At 34.3% G+C, this 14,699-nt stretch overlaps 1 protein-coding gene and 1 long non-coding RNA gene across 2 annotated transcripts in view; one reads left to right on the forward strand and one right to left on the reverse strand.

Annotated features, from left to right (window-relative positions):
- The window catches only part of ANKH (ANKH inorganic pyrophosphate transport regulator), a 211,119-nt gene that overhangs the window by 112,847 nt on the left and 83,573 nt on the right, over positions 1-14,699 (forward strand). Inside the window, exon 3 of the mRNA XM_001372956.5 lies at positions 13,999-14,215. Coding sequence (XP_001372993.2) covers positions 13,999-14,215 — 217 coding nt within the window. The remainder of the gene's footprint in view (positions 1-13,998; positions 14,216-14,699) is intronic.
- Positions 1-14,699, reverse strand: part of LOC103094610 (uncharacterized) — a 120,214-nt gene that overhangs the window by 65,508 nt on the left and 40,007 nt on the right. The gene's annotated exons all lie outside the window — the stretch shown is intronic.

A 14,699-nucleotide genomic window follows, 5' to 3' on the forward strand; every position in this document is an offset into this window, starting at 1 on the left:
ATCCTCACATAAAATTTCACTTTTCAGTCAGTCCACCCTATCAATCAAAAGAGAATGTTCATCAATTTGCTAATAACAATCTGACATTTTTAATTCAAAGTAACAAGAACTTTTGGTTCCTATTAACTAGTCTTGCATTTCATGGAGACCTTTGCACTGGGTGAAACTCAAAATACATCTTCAGCTTTCCATGTGGTACACATTCTTTCTCAGGAATTGAAATTATAGGCATGTATGTGATAGAAATTAGTGCAATATAGATTATAGAAAAGACAGGGAGAGGAAAGAAACAGAATTTCTAAGCAGCTTATACTTTTCCAGAGTGAAGACTAGCATTACTAAGGAAGAAAATATAGATCTGTCTTAAAAAGAGGTAAGAAAAATCATACAGAAAATGAGAGAAGCCTAAAGATGCCTGTCTAACCTTTTTTAAGTAAAAAGATTTTGCAGTGTCAAATACTGCAGATAAGATAGTAGTTATAACTGTGAAAATACATAATGATGAAACTACTATGAATTTAGTAATTTTATAAATTAATTTGTACTCTGAATCATAATACCATCTATATACATTTGAAAATTGTTTATATATGTGTGTGAGTGTGAGAGTTCATTTTAAAGATGATATATTTGCATATATTCATGGCTTTACTTATGGATTCCTGGGCCCAGTGCAATAACTCTGCAGCCTCACAAAGGAACTCCAGCCCCCAGACTGAGAAAAACTCTCTAAAGTATATTCCTAGAAGAAGAGCTAAGAACCACAGATTTAGAAGGATTCCCAAAGTCTATCTTGGATACTATGAACCTGAACGAAAATTCTCTCATCAACAAACCAAACAAGTGGTCATCCAGTTTTTACTGAAAGATCTCTAGTCTGAGGGATCACACTGTCTCTGGAGGCATCCTATTCTACATTGGACAGCTCCACTAGTTAGAAAGTTTTTCTTTGCATCAGCCTAAGGCTTGTCTCTCTTTGACTTCTACCTGTGGTTCTGCCCTCTGCAGCCTACCAGAGAAAGTCTCTTTTCCATAACAACCCTCCTTTAGACAGCTGTCATGCACCCTGCCCCTAAGTTTTCTCTTCTCTGGACTAGACATTTCCAATTTTTTCAACCTATTGTCTTATGGCTTAATATCCAGACTTCTGGCCACTTTGCCCTTCTCTAGATCTTATCTAGTTTATCAATATTCTTTTAAAATATGATGCCACAAATTAAACACAACATTCCATAAATGGCCTTATCAGTCAGAGTACTTTAGAAATATCTCCTCCTTGATCTTAGATGCCATATCTCTCATTGCAGCTTGAAATCACTTTGGGTATATTTGGCTATCATATCACATTCCTGATTTATATTGGCCTTCAGACCCCCCCCCCCCCATCCTGGATCTTTTTTGAGATGAATTATTATATAACTATGCTCCCCATATCTTATACCTATAGAACTGGTCATTTTCACCAAATGTAAAACTATATTTATTTTGATAAAAATGTCTTATTCAATTGAACCCCAAAGTAAAACAATAGAGAAATTTTAAAGTAAATTCTGAAGTGAGTAGGAATGTACTTGAAACCTGGAATGGAGTCATTGACTACTAAGAGAACATACATATTTGTTTGAACACAATAGAGTTAGGAAATAGTGAGGTTTAACATAGTATTAAAGATGGAAATATCAGTTGCCAAGATGAGAAATAAGAGAATTCCAAATATGACATAGGAAAATTATATAATTCAAAAAAACTTTTGTCATTACATAGATCACCATTCTTGCTTATCAACCTTTGGGAGTCCAAAGAGAGTAGAACTTCCATCATTTGGATTCAGGATACGGCCTGGAATGTATATTGTGTGTTGTGTGTGTGTGTGTGCTTGTATATGTATTCAGAAACAGTAAATTCAAGAATTTGTTTTAGTTGACCATACATATTATAAAGTGTGTTTTCTTTTTTAGAGGATAGGGGAAGTAGGGAAGAGTGAAGATAAATTTTTGAAAATTTAAATTTAAATGTTTTTAAATTTAAATTTAAAAATGATAATAAAATTAATTTGTAAAAAATCAATGTTATTTTGTCAATTAACATTATTATACAAGTAATATCTAACATTTACATTTGAAATTGGTTGAATTTGAAGAATTCTTAAATCTGAAACATATTTCCTTTTCTGTATTATAATCCATTGCTTTTGAAGGGGACAATGTAAGGTCAATATTCTTTTTTGAAATTTTAAATTAAATTTAAATTTATTATTTATTAAATTATCAAGAAGCAAGTAGAGTTAATTAAGCCAACCTGCTGATCTATTTTAATTCTTTATAAAAACTCATCATTAGGGATGGAAAGTGGTGGGGAATTTACATCACTGTCCCATCTTGAGGTTTTTCAGGATATGCTATATCTGGACACCATTGTACACAGCAGTCACTCTGTAGGCCTGGGAGACTATGCTTCAGTTTTTTGCTATTCCCTAGAAACCACAGCCTTGCGTGTTGTGGGCGTGAAGTGCTTGGATACTACACCAGTTGAGCAAAATGAAGGCGTCTTATTTGGAGTTGTGTGGGACCTTATGAAAATAAAACACAACTTGAAAAACTGCCAGGAGACAAGTGATCTGAATTAACCAAAACCACTTTTTAAAATACAGGGAAGCAGAACAATAATAGTGGAAAGTTACAGAGTACCAGACTTCTGAGATGATCAGAATATAAATATAGCAATTATACATGACTGAAAGACAACTGGAATTTAAGTTCTGTACTTTTCCAACTTGATTAGTCTGTCAGAGTAAAGGATAAACATTTTAGGGAGTTGAAATGGGGCAAAGATTAAGAAAACAAGAAGAGAGATTTTCGTTCCACTTATTTTTAAAGTAAGAATATTAAGATAATTTCGATTTTTTTAGGATTACTGAAATTATAGATCAAGTCTCCTTCATGTCAAATGGATTATATTATTATAGATAGATTTCCTCCTAGCAAGACAGAATCATTGCCTATCACTTATGTATTCTGCTGAATTGAGTCCAACAGGAGTCAAGAAGAAAATATTTATCTTAAATTAAAAAAAAACTTTCAAAATGATACACAATAATTTTTAAATGCACCAAGGAACAATTCCCATTTCAATGGAAGTTTCTTTAAAAAAAAAAAGGTTACTTTTCCATATGAAAAGCTTTTTTCCCCCTCTTTTTAGAGCCACCTAGTAATTTGTGCCAAGTTTTAAATCAAGATCTGACCCCTCTGACTTTTTCCCAAGTGGCATCATTGTCTCTTGAAATACTTATTTTTACACATTCAACGTTCTTTCACAGCTTGTACTTTGCTTGAACTAAGTAGTTTGGGCACAGAGAACCCAGCTGTTAGACAGCCAGCTACATACCTAAGTTCTTTTCTCTCGAGTTCCTCAGTGTCTGGTAAAGAAGAGACCTCTCTACATGTTTATTCTTCAGTTCTCATGGTAGCAACCTTTGTCATGAGGTTTTGGACTTTTAAAGGGAATATTGGGGTTCCTGTAGAATTGAATTACAGAACTCCAATGTGAATGAAAATAAATTCATATCTGCTTAAGCTTTACCATGAAGACATTTATTACTCAAATTGCTGGTCAATGAATATTTATCAACTGTGTCTTCTAGGAGCCCAGAATTGTAAGGGATAGAGTTGAAATTTTATGTAACTACCCCTCCTCTTGAGAGTAGTCTAGAACAGGTGAAATAATTATAAAAGGCATAACTTCATATAGTTTTATTGTATGTGGTTATTGCCTCTGTGCCTCAGTTTCCTCTTCAGTAAAAATGAATATAATACTTATCTTCCTCATAGGTATTTTGTGAGTATGAATGAAAAATATTTGTAAAGAATTGTCCTGGTTATTTGAACTACCAGACTCAAGTTTTAAGAAAGATTACCCAAGAGTTAGAAATTTAGCTAAACCTCCAAAAATGTATAAAATAAGAAACTTTGCCTTCTTTGAATTTATAGATTAATATCCCACCAACCTATTCACCCTATTCTGACTTCAATTCCATGTTTCTCTCCTGCTTCTTTCCTGATTAAAGCAACTACTAATCCAAAGATGTCCAGCTCCTCCTCCCTTTTGTATCTTATCTCCTCTTTGAATATATTCCTAACCAAGGGTCTGTTAACACTATCTGCAGGAAGTGTACTTACTCCTAGAAAATTCTTCTAGTTAGTAAGTCCCAGAGTACTAAAGGCAAATAATTTCTTAGTCAAAATGCTCATTAGGGGACCCCACACACATAAAGATTGGATGAAACCCCTTCCCTTTGGGGATGTCTTCCTCTATCTTATTGACACACTGCCTGTCATTCAATTCCTCAGACTATGATATGGCACTTGGCTACCACCTGCTGCTATTCCCAGACTAATCCAAGAAATTAGCTTGGTGGTAGGTAGTGGCAGTAGTAGTAGTGGGCCATTAGAAGGAAATAATAGCTGATGCTTTTTGACAACTGTGACAGGTAATCTCATCCATTTGAAAATAGTTTTTAAAACTCATTAAAGAACATTAAAATCCCACCCTAATAAGCCTTATAACCTCCTATAGTCATGGCCAGGAATTCATAGTGAACAAAAGTGTATCCCAGCCCAACTCTGAGTGAGAACAATAATCTGAAAAGTTAATGTCTCAGCTATCAGATGTTTGCAAGTTATAGTAATATAAAGTTAGAATCACAGAATATAGAAAGGGAGCATTATTGGTCAATACAATCTCTTTAATGTCTATATGAGGGCAGGTTAAGGCCTATAGGTAATAGGCAGATCCAAGATTTCTGCTCTGAATCATAGGGTGTTAATAACATAAGAAAATTATTTCAAATTAGTTCAGTTTGGACACTGACATCTCTTTTTGAATCATAGAATTGATATACTAAGTTTTCAAGGAGTAAGCTAGCAAAACAAGAGTCTGTAGACATATTTTAAGCAGTTTTCTTTTGACATCTATACAGTTTGAAATCTATACAGTTTTATAAGATGGAAGGTAAAGGTTTAAAAAAACCAATTCCAAAACATTTATTCCCTTTTTCAAGACAATAGCAACTTTTCTTCTGTTTTTCCCTAAAAATTCTAGAGTGAGTAGATTGATGTCACCATCATCAAACATTTAATTTCAATCTAAACTTATTCTGGACAGTCAAGCATTTTATTTCTTTGTATATTTTAGATAAATTTCATTAGCAATGCCTCACTTCCATTTGTTTTATTATTTATGAAACTACCTTTACTGTTAAAGTAGATCATAAACTCCTTGAGGGCAAGCACTGTCAGAGAACCATTTTATTGTCCCATATAGTGCTTTGAGTTTCTCAATTTACAGATTGCTAATGTACCACAATTTATAGTGTGTTGTACAATACTAAGTTTCTGTTACCATTACTAAACAAAATTAACTGAAATTTTCTTGTTGCTCTTTTTTAAAAAAAATACCACAGATATACTCATTTGAAAATCTAGCTACCATTTTGTTTTCAGATAGTGAACTAACTCATGAATTAAATTCAAGGCATATCTTGAAACCCCCTAGTAGTGTACATGATTTATAAAAAATCAGAGAGCTCTGTCAAAAGAAGAGACAAATGTAGATACAAAATGCCAGGGTGTCAATTTGAAATTGCAACTTTATTTCTTTAAATAAATTTTTTATGCTTATCACATGCCATCTATATGTCAAGCTTCACATAGATATCAGAATGAGGCAGTTTCTCTGCCTAATTTATAATTTGGACCTGACAATAAATGAGCCATAAATGGAGCAAAATGGTCATCTTCAGGAAAGTTGAGTATAGAGTAAGATTCTACTGCACACAGAAAAATGGATTGTGTGTTTGGTTTTTTAAAATATTACAACTTAAATTTCTTACTTTTTAGTTGCTTTTAAAACAGCAAATCATCTTTCTGATTAAGCTTATTAACCAAGAAATAAATCTTGGGCTGATTTGCTCATTTATGCTGTTAAATATTGTAGGTCAGGATTTAATTGCTTAAGAAAATGGGAAATAACATGACTTATTAATTTCTATTTTCAGCAATTATTCTGGATCTCTTTGATAATTCTTGGTAAAAGTAAAAATATAGGAAAATTTATATAATTTAATCTCTGTGTATCCTGGCTTTCTTATTTTATCTAATATCAAGTGTTGCATGTTATTTCTCATTTACAGTATAAGGTACCAGGTAGTAGAAAGAATATTGGACAGATTAGCTCAGGAGACTTAAATTCTAGTCCCCCAGCTTTGCCACTAACTGGGTGTGAGATATTTACTTGTCACATTGAGCTTCTGTGGTTCTCATTTTCTTCATCTCTAAAAGGAGACGGTTGGACTAAGTTGTCTGTAAGGTACTTTTGTGCTCTCAAAGTCTATTATTCTGTGTCACTGGCAAAAAGATAGAAAGCGTTAAGATTTCCTAAAAGGGAAATATGGGAAAGTATCCCCCAGAAAAAAATGAAAAAAGAATGAAACACATTTTATGTACTTATTATGTCCTCTGCATATTAAGAACTGGGGTTGCAAATATTTTAAAATTCAGTAGTCATCAAAGATCTTTTTCTAATGGAAAAGAGTAGTGGCCAAGGAGAAGAGTTTTAGTCTGAGTAGTACAATAGAGGGTAAAAAGGGAGAGAGATTTGTGATAAGGGTAAAAGGGTGATAAAGGAAATGGAGTCTTCTCCCTCTAAGGCAGGGACAGAGTGAGGAGGTGATTTTGATGAGCCCAGGAAGAGAAAGGAAAAATGGGTTTGTCTTTTCCCCCCTCAGCACTCTCTGACAAACCCCCCCTATCACTATGGCTGCCTTCCTTTTGACTGCTGGTTTCTATGAAGGATCTTGTTGAAGAGGCTTATGGTGATAAGTTCTCTTCTTTCTTGGGGAGAGAAATGTCACCTTTCTCCCCAGCACGCTCAAGTTTCCCTCTAGTAATAGTTTGAGTCAGTTCCTGAGTCTTCTTAATTGAAATTTATTGGAGGGAAACAGAAAAGGGAACAAGGAATATGGAGGGTAAGGAATTGATGTTCAGAAAGGAAGGACAGAGAAGGTGTCCCTAACTAACTAATATCCTCCCCCCCAAATCAAGACAGATCAGGTTTGGTTCACCTGACCCCTTTGGGGTCAGAATAAAGAGGACTCTGGTTCTTAGCTGCACAGTGAGGGTCCCAGATTCAAGGAGGTAGATGGAAATCTTCCTTGTTGGACAGCTTATGTTTCAAAATCCTGTCCAATTGGCTTGTCTTCTGGTGAGATCTGGGTCAGGAATCGCAGGGAAAGAGATTACTGGATCAGGGAATTAGCCGGAGCCAACCTCTCTGGTCTGTGGTACCAGACAGAAGTCATTTTCCCAACTGCTGGATCAGTTCACTTCCCCTCTCTCTCCAAAGTTCTGTTCCTTTTTCACTCATCCCCCACTGCTGTAGAATTCTGCAGCTCTTTCCAGTTCATTTCTTTCCAAGATGTCAAACCTTTCTTACAGTAGTCACAGGGATCATGCTGTCAGTTTTAGAGCTGGTCAGAGATCATCTAGTGTAACTGTAACCTCTAAGTTAATTCATAAAGAAATCAATTGATTTACCCCTTCTAGAAGCAATGATACTATTACTTTAATTACTGTAGCCAGAGGAAAAGGTAGTTAGTATGAGGCAAAGCAATTGGGCACAATAGTCTGAGTCTACAACTAGATGGACTATGGAACCTAAGTCTTAGCAGTCCAGCTAAGTTTTCACTCATTTAGTTCCTGAGCAAGACATATTACCCCACTGGACAGTAGTTCCAAAACCTTTATCTTGATGAGGGGATGTTTTAAAGGTCCACTGAAAGATTTGCTACAAGTGTAGATAGAGAAAAGCAAGGTAGCTCTGCCAAGGCAGAAGGTAAAACAATCTAGTTGAATTGGATTTAATTTTAGACACATTGGTGGACATTTGTAAAATAAATGTCCAGTAGAAAATTGGAAATGCCAATCTGAAACTTAGGAGAGACACTAGTACTAAAGATAGATTTGGAAGTAATCTATGTATAGGTAATAATTGAAGCCCTAGGAGTTCTGAAATCACTAAGAGAAAAGGTATGTATAATTAATAGCTGACATTTATAAATTACTGTAGAGTTTGCAAAGAACTTTACCTCCATTGTCTCATTTGTTCTCCTTGATAACTATGAGGTAGGTAGTATTTTATGGATGTGGAAACTGAGGCACAGGGATTTTATGGTGGATCTTCCCATTCAGAGTTCTCTCCATTGATCCAGATTATATGATTTACTCAGTCTGAGATGGGAGAGGAGTATAAGAAAGGGGAATCAACTGAGTTCTGGTAGAAATAGGTAGCTGTGATAGAATCAGAAGGCCCAGAATTAAATTCTAATTCTGCCTGCCACTGAATGGCTGTGCACCCCCAAGCAAAAGTCAAAATTTTAGTTTCCAAGTCAATAAAATGAGGAATACTTGTACTAATCAGAGCAACCCTGAAGCCTATACTATCAGGAGTTATTTTCTAATTACTAGACCCAAGAATTAGAATTATTCTGGTGGGTAATGAAATATAATGTGGCATTCCTCAGGCCTGATACATCATAGGATTGTTTCAGTTACTGTCAATCTGTGAAAGTAATACTGAAACTGACCGGTCCCCTCAAATGGAGAATAATGGGTTATATGTCAAAGTCATGAAAAATGAACTGGCTCTTCTCAGAAGCTTTGTGCTTGATCAGAATCTTTTTTTTTTTGTCCCTTCAACTCTTGGTCTTTGGGCAGGGCAGCTTGACACTGGCTGGCGCCATGCATGGATAAACCCCAAAGGTCTGACGCTTATACAGAATGGAGGCAATGTAAATAAAAACCAATATGTTTTACCACGGCAGGGATGCTGTTGTGTGTGTGGTCATTGTCCCTTAGAGCTGTAGAAAGTATTTGTTTTTTTCTAACTGAAGCCCAATTGAACCTTAGGGTACAAAAGAGAAAAAAATAAATGACCTTGTGTATCATAGAAGACACATCCCTAGCATCCTCATGTTGAAAAAAGAACATTTTTGTTATTAAAAGGTCTCATGTTTATATACTGTTTTATAATTTAACGCATTTTTCTATTTTAAAGCAGCAAATCTAAGAGGTAGAAATAGTGTAAGTACAAATAATCTTATGTTACCAATGAGGAAATTGAGGCACAGATTAAATAATTTGTCTTGAGTCACATGGCTAATAAGAAATTGAACTGACATTCAAAATTAGAGCTTTCTAATCACTGAAATAAAGGGCAGACAAGCATTTTATCTTTAAAGCAGAAGCTCCATGAAAGAAAAGATACTTGAACATCAGACATTTTTTAAAAGAGGCATTTTTGGCCTTACAGTTCTTTAATTTTAGATGATCTATATGTTTGCTTTCTTGGCATAGTCAGAGATCACATTTAGTGGGAAATATGTTGATGGGGGTAATTTGATGAGTTGGGGTTCATTTGGCAGAATAAAGAGAAGTGGTTTGGGAAGAATACAGTACTTTATAATTGCTTCTCAAAGCAAATACTTATTGTGATACTTTGATCCATTAATTAATAAGTGTTTAAGTATTTCCTCTAGCAATACAAATTGCAACTATATTGTCATTATGTATGATTCTTAGCCCTGGCTTTCCACAAATCCTTCTTGCAAGATCTACAAAATGTAGTTTTACTATTAATATTTTAGGAATTGCTAGTTACAATGTACCATTTCAATTACATCTGCTATTTCTTTATGAAAACAGGATGGGTCTGTCCAGTCACTTTTGTCACTTTTGCCCTTGATTATATCTTTTATACCTCTCAGGTGCAAGTTATTGTTGATGTATCACACTAGGCCTCAAGTCTCTCCTTCTTCTTTCCATCATTCTTTGTAATTCAGATTGTCAGAAAGCAGAATATTAGTCATTCACAGCCATATTGTACATCTTTCCTGATCTCCCATCTACAAAATTGCTAGTGTCTTCCCTTCTAATTAACTTGTATTGAACAACTACCTTATATTATTTATGGCTTTTCATATTTATTCTGAATATACTTGTGTATATTTCTTGTCTCCCCCATATGAATGCAAGCTCCTTGAGAGGAGGAATTGTTTAATTCTTGTATTTATATCCACACAATTCTGCTTAATAAAAGGCTTGTGCATTGACTAGTAGTAAAAGAAGCTATAACATGTTTTAGTGTTGTAGAAAATGCCATACCCATTCTTACTCTTTATTTTGCAGGTTTGTATAGTATAATTTGTTGGTGGTTGGTGGGGGGAGCTAAGGAGTATTGTAAAATATGACTTTACATTCATATCATTTGAGGTAGTTAGTTTCATACAAAAATATTGCTTGCTTAACTGTTAAGTTTCCTGTAGTCTATAATGATCATACAATTAAAACTTAGTATAATTGAGAAGGCCCCCTGTCAAGGGTCAAGAGAGCTGGGTTTATATGTCATTTCTCTATAGCCTACCTTTCAAGAAGTCAGATAACCTCTCTCAGCCTGAATTTTCTCATTAATGAAATAGGAGTAATAGAATTTGTTCTGAATTCCCCAGATTCTTTACCTCTGAAACGAGGTGGTTGGACTAGATAACCTCAAAGGCCCCTACCAGCTCTAAATTTTTGATCTTCTGATTCTAAATTATAGTTATGTTGTGAGAGAAAAATTATACAAAACAAAAAGTGCTATAAATGTAAATTACTATGAACAATAATTAGAGTTGACATGAATGCATTTTTCTACACTTAATTTTCTTTAACCATGGTTACACAATGAACTATAAATTTGTTGTGATTATAAAATGATTCATTCTAATCATTTTCAGTATCTAGATTGTGAGAAAGAAATTTAAGAATCTTTTCTTTCCAGGTTAAATAATATTTTTATTTTAAAATCAGTCAAAATGAACATTTTAACATAAATTTTAACATAAATTCCACTAGAATATTGTACAGGAATTAGGTTTAATGACTGTATAATTTAACCACAATTAGTTTCTACCCATTTTCTCTCTCCTTAGTGTCCCTACACAAGCACTCATCAAACTGTGGTACAAGGTACTAATTGTCTTCTGAACATTTTCTGATATTGCAATCATTGAGTCAACTGAAATTTTTTCACATTGGGAACATTGTTCATCCTCATTAATGCATATTAATATCATCCTCATTAATGCATATTTCATATGCATTTGCATCCTTAAGACCAAATCAGGTTGTATCAACAGAAATGGAAAGTGTAGAACTGTTAATAGACACACTTATTTAAGGTTAATTCAAATCATTTTGGCAAGGAATCCAGATTGCCAATATGATTAGTCTAGTATTGTAGTATTTAAATGCACTTTTATATGTTTTCTAAAAGTATCCTAAATAATTCATTTACCTTTTGTAGAAATCAAAGCCTTTGGGAGGGATGCATGCCCCAAAAAAAAAAAAAATCATGTGCCCAGGGGAAAGATCATTGAATGACTGCATGTAAGAAATTGAAAAGGACCTTAAAGATGATCTATTAAAAATTTGTCATCTTACATATGAGGAAGCTGAAACCCAGAGGAGAACAATGAGTGAAATGAGAATTAGATTCCAGTTTGGTTGTGATGAAGGTGTCATAAGCATTTGCATTATTATAAGCAATTACAAAATTATCTCATCATGCTGATACTCTTGTCAATATAAAAATATAAGATTCTAGTTTTCATATTTTGCCTGTAATTCCTGGAAGATTTGAGCAAAGAAGATAAAGGAATTATAGCCAGAATGGTGAAAGACTGTAAACAAAATGTTCAGAGGTATGTAGGTTTGTTCTGAACTAGATGTAATTGGACAGACAACAGAAAGTTAAATTAGTGGATTTTCAAGTACTATAGGTGTATTTCACTGCATAACAAGAATCAGCCATTGCTTCCAATCTTTCCCTTGCTGTGTACAAGTGTTATCAGGGCTCCTGAGTTTTCAGATTGATTTTAGGGTGGGTTGACATAAGAAAAGCTTTGGTGAAATGGGAAATCAGTCATATAGCAAAGTGTTTCTTGACAAGCTGTGTGTTGTTTAAGAAATGGAAATGAGAATCTTTAAATAAGGTTTTTAAGCTACTATTTAAAGAAAATTAAAGAAGATTGGAAGTAAAAATGAACATACTGCATAAGCAATCAGAATGGCTTTGTCTGGAAAATGATCCTGAATTACAAGAGCTACCTAGAATTCTTACCTTTTATTCTTAGAGTGTCCTGAAGTATTATTCCTCCATGGCCACATTTATTTGGGGGGATACAAATTTATAACCTTTTTTGTCAGGTGGTTGCTCCTCATAAATGCAATGAATACACTATAGTCCAAATATTTGTTAATCCTCTGCTGTATGCAGATCACTGCTCTAATGAATGGGGAAGATCCCCAGGTTATAAATTCAGTCCCTATCCTCCAGGACCTTTTTGGTTCTGAAATGCTCTATCTATTGCAAAGTGTATTTAAAGATATGCAAGCAAAAGTCTGTTACATATTTTCAGATCTCAGCTCAGTGTTTAGAATCAGGCCCTGACAATTAAGGTATATAATATGTAGAGCATATGTAGCTTATCACTATGGCTATTTCAGTTCCTTTTATAAGACTATAAATTATTAACCTTTTCTCTGATAGCAAACAACTAAATCTGAGAAGCTCTATTATAGGATAATTTGCTGGCATATTTAGGAGGAAGTTTATTCACTGTATGGATGACTTTTTCCAACCTTTATTCTTGGAGAGTTGGCTAGAAAAACAAGAGATTAAATGATTTGCCTAGAGTCACAAAGCCAGTATGTGTCAGACAGGACTTGAACTTTCTGAAGGCTTTCTGAAGCTAAGGCCACCTCTCTATCCATTGCACCATAATGCCTCTAAGAGATCCATCACTCATATTAAGCACAAGACAATTCATCAGAGTTCAGCCAAAGTTGTGATGAGCCTCCAAGACCTTAGGTAGGCTGGTCATCCAACAATAGTCATAAAGTCCATGGTCAGGCCCATATGGAAAGCCTTTTCAGCTTGATAGGGTCTAAGACAACTTGGTTAACACTGGCTTAATCTTTGATGACCCAGGATCATTATCTCCTCCCTCCTTCCCTCACCCCCCTGATGACGTACTAGAGGAAGACTGATGAAATGGCTTTTTTCTCTTTTTTTCTTTATCTTATAATTTAATTTAATTTAAATTAATTTATTTAGTCAATTTATAACATTATTTCTTGGTTACAAGAATCATATTATTTCCCTTCCTCCCCTACTCTCACTCTTCTGTAACTGATGTGCAATTTCACTGGTAATATATTACATGTGTCCTTGATCAAAACCTATTTCCATGTTGTTGGTGTTTGCATTAGGGAAATGGCTTCTTTTTAATTCATACTGACCGTTTAAAAACTCATAGGGGGAAGGAAGGGATTCACAAATTATTAGTAATGAAATATTGAGTAAGAATCTGAGTCTCCCTTTACCAATGAATTTCTCTTCATCAAAGTTACGACTTTATACTTATTATGAAACTGGCATGGACAAAGCTGAAGCAAACAACTTTAGTTTTTTTTTACCACCAGGAACAACTTATTTTTACCAAATTTCAGTAGGTATAAATATTCAGCAAGGTGGAACAGGAGATTGAGCAATGGATCTAGAGTCAGGAAGACCTGAAGCTAGATTTGAATTTGAACTTTTTGGCTTTAGCAAGTCCTAAAAATTATCTAAAATACTCAAGTATAGAGGCATTGCAATTTGAGCCAGTAGAGGGAATGCCTACACCAATGAACTAACATATCCTTGAAATCTTAAAAAATGTAGTTGATCAAATTAAATTTGAGATTCTTAGGGTAGTAATATATGATGCTAATTGTTTCCATACAAACATAATCTATTTAAATTTTATTTTCAAAATTGAATTTCCTTTGGTTTCAAGTTATGTATCTAACTCTATTGTGTTAATGTTTGGGTTTCTTTTTTTCTTTTTTCTTATCCTTATAGGCCTTGAATCGAGGTATTGCTGCAGTAAAGGAGGATGCAGTCGAAATGCTGGCCAGTTATGGACTGGCCTATTCCCTGATGAAGTTCTTCACAGGCCCCATGAGTGACTTTAAGAATGTGGGTCTGGTATTTGTGAACAGCAAACGAGACAGGACCAAAGCTGTTCTGTGCATGGTGGTGGCAGGTGCCATAGCTGCTGTTTTTCACACTTTGATAGGTAAGATGCCACTGGCTTACTTCACAATACATTCAGTGCTCATAGTTCTTCTTTCCTTAAACTTTATTTTAGCATACTATATATATATAAATATAATTTCTTCTAATTTGTTGTGTAAATAATAAAATATCTTCCATGATAATAATAATAAACATAAATAAATGAAATCATGAAAATCATGTCTCCCATGTAAATATAATGTCCAAGTAAAAACTACATTCTTCTACAAAGTTATCCCCAAACTCTAGAAGCAAAAGATCTCTCTTTTTTCTGGGAACCTGTGATTCTTATTCAGTTTTCCCATTGGTCCTTAATGTATCAGTAAGATAGCAAACACCTCTGTAACTTCATATCTATCCTCAACTAAGACTGACACTATTTGGTACTAAAATGATCGCAAATTCTTTTGTCTGAGATACAGTAACTGGTTAAAACAAGTAGACCCTGTTGTATTCTTATTGTTGGGATCTGGCACAAGTTTAAT

Source organism: Monodelphis domestica, chromosome 3, assembly GCF_027887165.1.
Source record: "Monodelphis domestica isolate mMonDom1 chromosome 3, mMonDom1.pri, whole genome shotgun sequence".
Classification (NCBI taxonomy): Eukaryota; Metazoa; Chordata; class Mammalia; order Didelphimorphia; family Didelphidae; genus Monodelphis; species Monodelphis domestica.